The sequence below is a fragment of the Oryzias latipes genome, chromosome 1 (assembly GCF_053564925.1).
Source record: "Oryzias latipes strain Hd-rR chromosome 1, Olatipes_Hd-rR_3.1".
Classification (NCBI taxonomy): domain Eukaryota; kingdom Metazoa; phylum Chordata; class Actinopteri; order Beloniformes; family Adrianichthyidae; genus Oryzias; species Oryzias latipes.
In genome coordinates, this window is record NC_136237.1 from 12710001 (window position 1) to 12721658 (window position 11658).

Sequence of the window (11658 nt, forward strand, 5' to 3'; positions counted from 1 at the left end):
ATTCACGATACGTGTGCAGAGCTGCGGGTGGCCGGCGCGCCCCTTTTTCTGCCAGTTGCTGGACCACAGTGTATGTCAATCAACAGTGGGCTGGTGATTGGTTGGATAGAGGGGGCGGGGTCTACCTGTGTGTGTATGTGTGTGTACTGTGCTCGGTGAACGTTCTCCCTCTGAGTAAGAAGAAGCTGGCTGTACCTTTTGGTTCGCGCGGTAACTGTTCTGAATCATACAGGGTTAATAAAGAGTTGTTTGACAACCCCCCGCCTAAGGAGCTTCTTTGAATCCATTACAATATATTTATTAAAAAAGTCAGCGAGAGAGAAGCCCGGCCCGAACCGACCCGAACGTAATGATTGTCATTTGGAACCCGACCCGACCCGAATTTCGGGTTCTGACTCGGGCTCGAGCTTAAGATCCTACCTCTAGGCTGGAATAATATACAGGACGATATGTGCAGAATATGTAAGGGTTAATGGCCGACGAAGTGTGCGGTTACTACTTTTTAACGCACGCCGTGGAAGCCTGAACCGCTTCCGCGAAGTGCGTTAAAAAGTAGTAACCGCACACTTCGAAGGCCATTAACCCGCTTATACCATGGTCACTTACAAAAGCAATACATATTAACCAGGTTTTAGTCCTTATTGTTTTTTTTCCGATTTGGATCACTTTTCTCACGTAACATATAGTACATATATATAACATATAGTCCGCGTCGCGCAGCACCACCGCTGCAGTCAAGATTCGGCGATATATATATGCTGATCGTCCCGATGGGTTGAATAAAGCATCAATTCAGAGGGAAAGTTAATCGCTTACCGCTTGTTTTTGCCCAGATGATGAAGCAAAAGGTTGTTTTACAGAAGCCGGCGCAGTGAGTATTCACCCGGACCATGGTATAAGAACTGGTAACCCCAAGGTCAAAATGGGAAACACCCCCAAAGGTCGTAGAGAATGATGAAAGGGCAAAGATCCTGTAGGACTTCCAGATCCAGACTAATAGAATGGTGATGGCGAACCAACCAGAAATTGTTGTGATGGATAAAGAACAGAGGAAATTCGTTGGAAGTGCCAAGCGATGGGAACATCAGGAAGAAGGAACATGAGAAACTGGAGAAATGGGACTCAGAGAAGAACTGGAGAAAGCCTGGAAAGTGAAGGTGACAGTGGTGCCTGTGGTAATTGGAGCACTCGGGGCAGTAACCCCCAAGCTGGAGAAGTGGCTACAACAGATCCCTGAAGGGACCCCAGGCCTCTCAATTTTAGAAAAGCGCATATATATCAAGTCAAGTCAAGTCAAGTTACTTTATTTGTCAAGATCTACAATGTAGACACATACATAGAAATTGAAATTGCGTTTTCTCTTCATCTTCAGTTAAACGGGGAGACACCTTCAAATTGCACAATAAACAAACTATAAATAGAAGAGGCCTAAATATAAATACTATAAAAAAATAAAAGTAAAAAAAAATGAGGAGAGAATAAAGTGACTAGAGAATAAAGTGACTGAAGTACAGTTACTTAAATTTTTAACGGCACTAGAGGACTGGTGGAAGGTGCAGTCAGTGCTGATGAGGTAGGTGACGTATGTGTGTCAGGGATCAGCAGAGCAGGAGGGCAACAGGGCAGCAGGAGGGGAGGGGGGGCAGGGCTGGGAGAGAGTTCAGCTGCCTGACAGCCTGGAGGAGAAAACTGTCTCTGAGTCTGCTGGTCCTGGCCTGAAGACTGTGTAGTCTTCTCCCAGATGGAAGCAGACTGAAGGAGCTGTTGGATGGATGGGTGGGGTCAGCTGCAATGCAGAGGGCTTTTCGGGTCAGGCGGATGTTGTAGATGTCCTGGAGGGAGGGGAGGGGGGCACCGATGATCCTCTCAGCTGCCCTCACGATGAGTTGGAGGGACTTCCGGCAGGACGCGTTGCAGGCGCCATACCACACCGTGATGCAGCTGGTGAGGATGCTCTCCACGGCACCTCTGTAGAACGTGTGCATGATGGGGGGAGGGACTTTTGCTCTCTTGAGTTTACAGAGGAAGTAGAGACGCTGCTGTGATTTCCCAGCTAGTGATGCGATGTTCTCGGACCAAGAGAGGTTTTCTGTGATGTGCACAGAATATATATATATATATATATATATATATATATATATATATATATATATATATATATATATATATATATATATATATATATATATATATATAAGTTCAAGGAAATACAATTTTTCATGATATTCATTTCTTTGTTGGAAAAGGTCTCTATTTGGTTTCAACAGTCAAGGAAGTTGCAAGAGCAAGATTTAACTCAACTCGTTTTGGTAACCAGCTTTCAATTAGTAAAACACACTTGATAATCAGCACCAGGCGAGACAGGAGATGTAAAATTCCAGAAGGATTCCAGTCCTCCAGACCTGATATATTTGACAAACTTGACAGTTTACGATTTATTAACAGTTTAAAGTTTCTGCACATTTCTTGGTAGTCTAAAGGAATTTCCTAAATTCATCAAGCAGAAACTCTGCAGTCAGTATGACTGTCATGGAGCAATGGGATAATTTGAAAAGATCAATCATGTCAACGAAAGCTGATTTGTTTCAGACATAAGCACATTTCTGTAACTGTTCCAGTTTCCTTGCTGGAACTGACCATTAAGGTGGTGCTTGGGTTAAGCTTGACCTGGTTTGGGTCAACTTAAGTTTTTTCCTGTTTTCTCCTGCTATATTTTTACCCTTAAGTTTGACTACTTAGATTTTCCATTTTCTTCCATTTCTTCCAAAGTCAGTTCTCCTTTTGTTTTGATGGAGTTGATTGTTAAGATTGCAGCTTCACTGGTGCATGTTGCTCTGGACATATTTAGCACATAAATGGCAACAGAGACTCAAACTCTTGGAGGGGAAATTGCCTAAATGGCACTGAAACTTTAAGCACCATGGACGGCGCCCTTCGTATCATCACTATCATCACAAACATGATATCAGTCAGATCACATTAAACAGCCGCCTCTTCCAGAAGCACAACCTTCATCACGTTGATAGAAGATTGTCTACCTGGACTGACAAGGACCCAGTTACAAAAAGGTTCAAGCACATCCCTAAAAATAACTAATTCATCCAATCTGGTGCATAAGTTTCTCCTCAGCTGCATTCTACATTTCTTTCCGTTCTCTATGTCCCTGGTGTCACCCTCTGCCTTCCTCTCAACAAGTCTCCCTCTTCTGACAGACGTGACTGGAACACAAAGAATAAACGCTGACAGACAGAAACCAGCTACTGAAAATTGAACTCTTACATTTATTTGAATAACTTTTAAATTATTCTTTAATATTGTTTGTATTTACTTGACATTTTGACCATATGTTCAAATGTACAAACGACCATTTTTAAATAGCTTTCAGAAAAGCTTGTATAGATCTGTATCTTACAGATCTGTTTGATTTCAATTTTTTGTCACAATGAGACATGAGAAATCTGCCACACAAAGCAAAGTGTTCTAACTTTAATCATCCACTCGAGGGTGCCCAAAGGAAATGTTGAAATCTAAACATTCAACATACCAAAGTTGTTCTGACATTTAGGGGATTCAAATAAAACTATTATTTAAAAAAAAAAAAATTTCACACATTTTCTTCTTTCTTAAAAAAACAACGTTTTGGAAATACATTTAGAAAAGTTGTATGCATTTATTAATGTGGCGTTTTATGTCATAATGAAAATTTTTGAAAAATCAAATTTGTCAGTGTGTAGATTTTTTTAGTCCTCCACTGGAGTGCGCTCAAATGTAAAGTTTGAATCTAAAGTCTCTGCAGAAAACCAATGACAGCAAGTCTAAAATTCCAACATGCCAAAGCAGTGATGGTATAATGGTGGCGATGGTTGATAAATTAAAGTTTGTGTCTGAGGTCAAAGGAGTTTAGAATGACTGGAAGGTTGGTCTTTGGTACAATGACTTTTGGAACAATTCCATTTTTCTGTAGTCCTTAAAGCTATGGGATTACTTTTTTACTTTTATATCTAAAATGTGTTTGTGAAAAAGTTGAATCATACCAGTTGCATAAGAGTACTAGAATGTTGGCTTTTTGGTAATTCAGGTGTCATTACTGATCATTCTAATAGCAACGGAAAAGCGGTGAGGCTCACGGGGAACCAAACTACATTTTACCAAAACGCAGAGCTGTTAGGTTTCGCTTTTGGCAAAGATCATGCTGTTTCACCTGTTTTGCTTTTTCTTCGCTCCCCTTAGTGGCAGAATGTTGCATTTCGACTATTTCTTTAAAAAAAATACAACTTGCTACAGGAATGGAATAGAAATGTGCTTATTTAAAAACATCCTTATAATTTTTTCTCTTCATTAGTGGGCCAAATTAAACCATCTGTACGTACGACACCCCTGTTCTAAATATTTGATGTTTCCATCATCTCACTCATCTTAACTCTGGGTGTTTGACAGACAGAAAAGTCTATTTAACCCTTATGCTATCTTAGATGACCCCACCCTTACTTTGATGTGTTATTCCTACCATGACAAAGGTGGATGAAGGTGGAAATATTTCATGTAATCCATGGACACCAGTGAGGATCACAAATCATTGAAGAGAAAAGGTTCAACGCACTGTCTAGTGGGTCTAGATGACCCAACTCCCAACGTGAAAGTGCCAAGGATAGCACAAGGGTTACGATTGTGGAAAATGGAAAAAAAAGATCAAAGGGAACATTATTGTCCAGTTTAGATAGAAGAGGAAGAAAAACACTCCAAGGATAAAGGAATGCAGGCGTTGTCCAAATTTAACACACGCTAGGTGCCAAATAAGACCAAATTTACTATTGGAGGAGTAAAATATGGAGTAACATTTGCCACATGGCTAAAAAAAAGTTTGCACCTAATTAGACTAGTCTTTTTAATTAGATTATTGGTGGATTTCATCTAAGCTCTTCTGCCATTCTTATATAAAGTCAATGCTTTAGACAAACACCTGCGCCCAGGCAGAAAGTGAGCCACCAGATCTGGAGTACAGGATCACCCCGGACACCCCAGTCGCACCCACATCTTCCAACCCAGGTGGCAGGAGGCAGGGTCTATTTTACCATCCTCTTAGTGTGTACCTTTGTGTTCATATGCTAAGGGGGTGCAGTCAAGATTGGAAAAGGTGGAGGGGGGACAGATGCTTCTGCCCTCCAACAGCGGCATCCGATCACCCAAACACTTCCTCCGGGGGGCCCTGCGTGTGTGAAAGTGTGCATTGTGGTGATCGATCTGTAGTGTATGTCCTAAAAAGAGGCGCTTTAAAAATTGGTGATTACCTTCACCAAAGGTCCCTTTGTGTCTAAAGCAATTCAAATCTGGGGGATCCCCCTCTCGGGCTTCCCTAATGAGATGTTAGTGTTAAGAGCAATGACGTCCTCCAGCCCCTCTCCAAGCCAGACGCGGAAGGTCGAGCAAGCAGCCATGGAGCTCACCAGGGGCGCCATGGAGCTCACCAGGGGCGCCATGGAGCTCACCAGCCCCCATCTCCTATGAGGCTGGGTAGGAGCCAGGCTAGACACGCCCCAGGGCTCAGATACACGGCCCCCCACCCAGAGCATCTAGGACCCAATGGGAACACAGGTCCTCAGACGCCAGAACCCCAAACCCCACAGAAGATCCTCACTGACTACCAAGTAAACATACAAAGTGAGTGATCCTTTATTTCATTTATTTATTCTTTGTATGAAGGATCATTCCCTTTGTACATGTCTTCCCTGCAAGGATGCTTTCTCAAATATCTTTAGTGCTCAATACAACCTACCTTAATACAGATCATCTGCTGTCTTTTCTGCTTTACCTATCAAAAATAATAGGGTATAATGGAGTTGATTATTGAAATTAATCTTTTGGTGTTCTACAACTGCATACTTTTCTGTGGCTCAGAAAGCTGTGCAGAATTAATTAATTGTTCATTATATTTATTTTGTCAGAAATCAGACGTATGTTTTTCCCTCCCACCACCAGAGAGAGCCATCTCCCCAGTTTTGACCTTTCCCTGAGCTTTATCATCACTACAGTTCCCATCAGCCTCTGCTGTCAATTCTAAGTCTCACCAGCGGCTCTTCATCGTTTAATCACCACAAAATGTACTTCAGCAGACACCGGAAATAAACACTGCTTTCACAGCAATAGCTTAATTGCAAAATCTAATGAGCAGATTGTTAATGTCAGGTCCTGGCGTTACAGAGGAGCACTCGGAGGAACCACGCGTGTCACCCGGTGCACCCCCCCCCCCCCCCCCCGATGCACTACAGCATTACGGCGTCTGCCACCGTTTGCCGCTCACGTGCCTTTTTGGCATTAGTAATGCCCACACTGTGCCCTCCAAACAACACTTTTCTCCTCTTTTCCACCTCGCCAACGATAACTTCTACTTCACATTGAGTGAAGTTACGTTTTTTTGATTTCCTCTCTGTGTGTGCCATGGTTTCGCAATCAATGAATATTCATTTGTGGGCGTTTCACGGACTATTTATGGGCAACTATGGGCATGTCATGAAGCCGCAAAAGCTGCGCTGCATTTAGAATTGGTTATGATTTATTAAGGGAAAGATGCGTAGGATGTGCGTTGCGCGCGCACGGTTTTATAAATCCGAATATTTCTGTGCGTACGCACATCCTATGTTTCATCCGTACGCCACTTCTGACGCAAATCCTACGCAAAGTTTTATAAATGAGGCCCCAGACGGACAAAGCATAGATTTTGTGATGAATAAAATGTCTTAAAATTAATCTGTTCCACTTAAAATTTTGAAAGAAATATGGAAGGCAGTAGGACACATATTCCTACATAGTTCTAAGGTTTGTTGTTGATATATGAATGATAAGTTATGAAAAAAAATAGGTGTTCATAGCTTTGCCTTAAAAACACCTTTTCAGACCTTTTGGATGTAAAATTGTCTCAAAATCACCTGTAACTTATTAAATTCTGAAAATATTTAGGAAGCAGTACCACATAAATGTATATAACTTGGGAAAGTTTGGTGCTGATAACCTAAACAGAAGTTATGATAAAAATATTTGTTCTGTCCAGAATTTCATAAAAAAAATCAAGTGATGAAGTGTCTCGTAGAGCTATAGTGCGACATATCAAAGGTAGAGTTTATGAGAAGCATCTAATTCTGAAATCCTAGCTTCCTAAGACAAACGGCTGATTTTCTATTAATTTTCATTAAATGAGTATGCGCAATCGACCACTTCCTGTTTGGTGGGGGCTTACGCAGCCACCGTAAGGTGTACACACATGAAACTGCAGATTATGAGAAAAGACCTATCTAAGTATGTCCAGTTTTAATTTCATGCTCATTGGACGAAGCACAGAGAAAAGATAGGGCAGAATGCAACAAAAACAGTTTTTTTAATAAATAGGTGGCGCTATGGAGCTCGCCCAAGATTGTCATATCCATGGGTTCATAATGGAAGCTTCATCAAATCTATTTAATTTTAGTGACATCGGACAAGGAATGTGCACGTGAGAGCAACTTTTGTGTGCATTGTGAGACGCACAACTTTGCCGCACTGTCACGATCATACCCCCGCGTTGAAAGTATCAGAGTAAGCTTCAATGGCTTTTCAACAGGTGGGGGAAGTTTTGAGGTGTGTCGTAATGCTCCAAGTAAACATGTCATTTCCTGTTGTCAGCAGGTGGCGCTACAGCTGTGACAGATTCTTCCACTGCAGATGTGTCCAGAGTCAGAGTAAAATCATGCACATCAATTTTGGATCAGATTGGATTATGCATGGCTGAGTAATGTCCGTCTATCTTTTCATGGCGTGTTTTCGAAATGACCTCGAAGTTCGCGCGCCGACACGGTCACAAACATCTCGAAAAACTTAAAAGCTTTGCAATATAATAACAGATATGGGTCTAGTTTCCAAAACCGAAGTTTAGAGTTATTATTCTGAAATTTCTGGGGGAAGTTCGTTGAAGTAGGAGGCCTGCAAATGACAAATACAGCAAAAATAAATAAATAATTGACATCAATATTGCAGACTTCCTGTGCGAGTGAGAGCTTGGTACAAGGACACCTTTTTGTAGGTTTCCATCTGATGAAGATGCCCTGTTAAAATCAAGCTTGTACGTTAAAGCATGTTGCCAGGCTCGCGAAAACAAATTTTGTAGGTGGCGCTATCAAGCCGTTTTGCGCACCCATGCCAGTCTCCCATAAAATACGAAATTTTTCACATCTCCTCATGCATGTGAAAAATGTGGTGAGTTTTTAAGTATGTTAAAGGCCTCAAAAAGGCAACTCTTTTGTCGGAAGAATAATAATAACGTAGAAGAAGAATAATAAACCTACAATAGGGTCCTTGCACTACGTGCTCGGGGCCTAACTTAACTGTGGGGCAGTGGGTTCTGCCCTCACACAAACCACAAATGTTACGAAGCAAAAGGTCCTCAAGAAGTGTGTGTGAGTGTCAGTGTGAGCGTGAGTATGTGTATGCTTCTTTTTCCTTGACAACTACGATAAACGATAAAGTTCTTTGAATTAAATTCTCTTGTTCTCTGACCTGACAGGTTCTGGGGATCTGATCAGCCTGATTATTATGATAGAGAGGAACTATTCAATTTCCGGGACACTGCAATTTCATTCCGTGTCACCATTTAAGGCAGATAATCTGTGTAACAGAAGAAATGCTATTTGTTTGAAAAATCTTTAAACATTTTTAATTAATGTAGCCAAGTGGACAAAATGTAGGTACAAGGTTATGCCACTAGGTGGCGCTTCCTGAATTTTCAAGGACCAGTTCAACAAGGAAAGGGTGTACTCTGAAGAGGGAAAAATTATGAGGGGCCGTATAAGACATTATTTATTCTGAACCATTCACATTCATACATTCTTGCTCTCACATTCATACATTCTTGCTCTCACAGTCATATATACTCTCTTTCGCATACATATATTCTCTTCCGCATACATATATTCTCTCATGCGCATACATATATTCTCTCTTGCACATACATATATACTCTCTTTCGCATACATATATTCTCTTACGCATGCATATATTCTCACTTGCACATCCATATATTCTCTCTCTCGCATGCATATATATTCTCTTACGCATACATACATTCTCACTTGCACATCCATATATTCTCTCTCTCGCATGATGCGCAATACTTTAGACTCTAATTTGACACCATATATCTCCTTGAGGGCTTGATGCGCTGGAATTATGACCGGTTGGAGGATGCTGTCAAAGGAAATTCCTCCTTCCGGTTATTCGAAACTTCAATGAGAGAGTCTGTGGACCAACTCAGCCAAGCAGTGCTAGGGAAGCCCTGGGATGAGCGTTATCGCCCTCCTGGAGCATATACAGGTAAGAAATATATACATTTGTTATTTTGCGATTTATCTATTTATCCTAATGTCACGACAGCGTTTATAGCTTTTCTTTTTATTGTTGTAGGTGAATTGCTGGGAATAGAATACCTGTACAGCCAGACTGGAAAGACATTTACTGCCATGCTTCAGACCCCTGAAGAGGAGGACAGGCTGCTGGAGGGAATCGATGACCAGGACTTCCAAGACGAGGGGTTTGGGGATGACAACATGGAGGACATCACTGTTCCAGTGTTGGATGACCCCCCTCTTGATGTCGTTGCCAGCCCCTCATCTTCACCTCAGCCGCTACTCTCAGTATCACCAGGTGGACCTGAATCTTCTGCTCATCATCTTTCCTCTGTGGTGGTGTCACAGCCAACTGAGAGTGAAAGCAGCCCTTCAGACGAGGCAGAGGTGAGACGTTTTAAAGGACCATCCTTTCATTTCAGTCTCATCTGGTTCAGCATTTCTAACATTCATTTGCATTTATTAGTCTGCTGTTGTAGGACCCGACGGCATAGCTGGGTGGGACAAAGTCCAGGATCTGGCCTCTTACTTAGTGGGACTCCGTGAGGCTCCTTACCTCACTGACCCCCAAGTTACAGAGGCCATTCGATTATGGACAGCTCTCGTGGAGGTGGACAAAAAGCGGGTCAACTACCAGCCTCGGCACCAGCCTCAGCTTTCACACGGCCGCTTTAAGGCACCAAAACGCTCCGGGGTGACACCAGGAGTGGAAAGTGTGAAAAGGTGTCTCATTGGACATCCTGGGGGTCCAGCTCAGTGGCCAAGCACCAGCCGCTTGGTTGAGGCTATTTGCATTAAGCTTAGCCGTTTGCACAAGACGCCCACCAAGAAGGCTGGAGTTAGCACCCCAAGGTGGTCCAAAATCCTCAGGGATTACCACCATATCCGGGATTTAGTGCTAAGCAGTCGAAGGCTGATGGAGGAAACAATGATCCAGCTGTTTGAGCTCAATCAGAGGACACTCATTCAGTGGTGAGCACAGCGCCTTATTTTATTCTATTTCAATGACTTTTTCAAAACATTATCATAATACCGTTGATTCATTTCAGGTTTCAGCGGCGGCAGAAAAACCAAGAAAGGAGTGTCCTCGCCCAGGGATTGACACCACCCGAGCCAGTTGCTGTAGCTGCAAGCGACCTTCCTGCTCCAAGGCAAAAAATGGATGAGGCACCATCCACATCTGGGCCCAAATTCAAATTCATTCTTCCTCTAAATAGAGCAGGACAGGCTCCTATTCTGAGACCAGGTCGCAGGCCTGCTGCTGCTACTGCTACTGCTACTGCTTCTTCCTCTGCTGCTGCTGCTGACAGTAGGATGTGCCCCATCACACCTGCCACCAGTGTAACTGCTTTTATTCCACCTGTGTCAGCACCTGGATTATTGTTGGGGACCATAATTCCTTTCCCAGTTATGGCTGTGCCAACCGCTTATCTATTTCCTGGAGCAACAACAAGCAGTGCAGGCTTCGTTCCACCTGCGACTGCCCCAGCTGTCCCTACTGTCCCTGTGTCACGCTCCACACAGAAGAACAGCCAAAGACGGGCCTTGGAGGAAGAAAGTGGCATCCACAAAAGAAAATACATACGAGGAGTGAACTATAATACGTGCAGCAAATGTGGACAGCCCAAAACAAAAGAATACGGTCATAGTCGCTACAAAAATGCCACATTTTGCTCGCGGGCTTCAAATGGACGATCATTGGATGACTGGTTGGCAGAACAGCGCCAACAGCACAAACGCAGATCACCTCCTCCTCCTCCTCTTTCATAGGTACTCTTCGGTAATATCATCGTAATGTAGATGGTAAATTATTGTTGTATGTACATTCTTTAGTTATTTAAAAAATTTTTTTTTTTTGTTATTTTCTAATATTTACTTTTTGTCAATGTGATTCATGTTAGTTTTCTGTGTCTTCATTTTAATAAAACATTTTACATTTGAAGTATCATTTGTCTGGTCAAATAAAGCTACAAAATTTCCCAGAATTTGTCCCCTCCACACCCCACTCAAGAAAAAAAGAAGAAAAGATTTTTTTTTTTAAATCTGTTATGTTTAATAATGTAAACATGTCAAAGGCTTCTTTTTTTTGGGAAAATAATACAATTCGAAAGCTGTAAATAGGTTTTGTGACACGTCACAGACAACTTGTAAAAACAAAGTAATAAAATACATAAATAATATGTAACTATCATATGTATTATACAGTTATAGATAATTATACAGCCGCAAAAAGGTCCTGCACACAAGTGTCAACACAAAGAAACATTCATTTATTGTCAAAATAAGCAAG

At 42.1% G+C, this 11658-nt stretch overlaps 1 protein-coding gene across 1 annotated transcript; it reads left to right on the plus strand.

The window, feature by feature from the left end:
- The first annotated feature begins 552 nt into the window (after positions 1-552).
- LOC144993976 (uncharacterized) lies at positions 553-11310 on the plus strand. The gene is made up of 4 exons (XM_078950080.1): positions 553-9336; positions 9427-9755; positions 9835-10340; positions 10418-11310. Exons 1-4 carry the CDS (start codon positions 9180-9182, stop codon positions 11136-11138), a joined length of 1713 nt encoding a protein of 570 aa, XP_078806206.1. The 5' UTR covers positions 553-9179; the 3' UTR covers positions 11139-11310.
- Positions 11311-11658: the final 348 nt, after the last annotated feature.

What these genes read in the sequence shown, in the direction of transcription:
- LOC144993976 (XM_078950080.1), top strand. Translation starts at nt 9,180, where the DNA reads ATGCGCTGGAATTATGACCGGTTGGAGGATGCTGTCAAAGGAAATTCC. An exon ending in GCCCTTCAGACGAGGCAGAG is followed by an intron (nt 9,756 to 9,834) that starts GTGAGACGTTTT and finishes TGCATTTATTAG; the next exon opens with TCTGCTGTTGTAGGACCCGA. An exon ending in CAGAGGACACTCATTCAGTG is followed by an intron (nt 10,341 to 10,417) that starts GTGAGCACAGCG and finishes GATTCATTTCAG; the next exon opens with GTTTCAGCGGCGGCAGAAAA.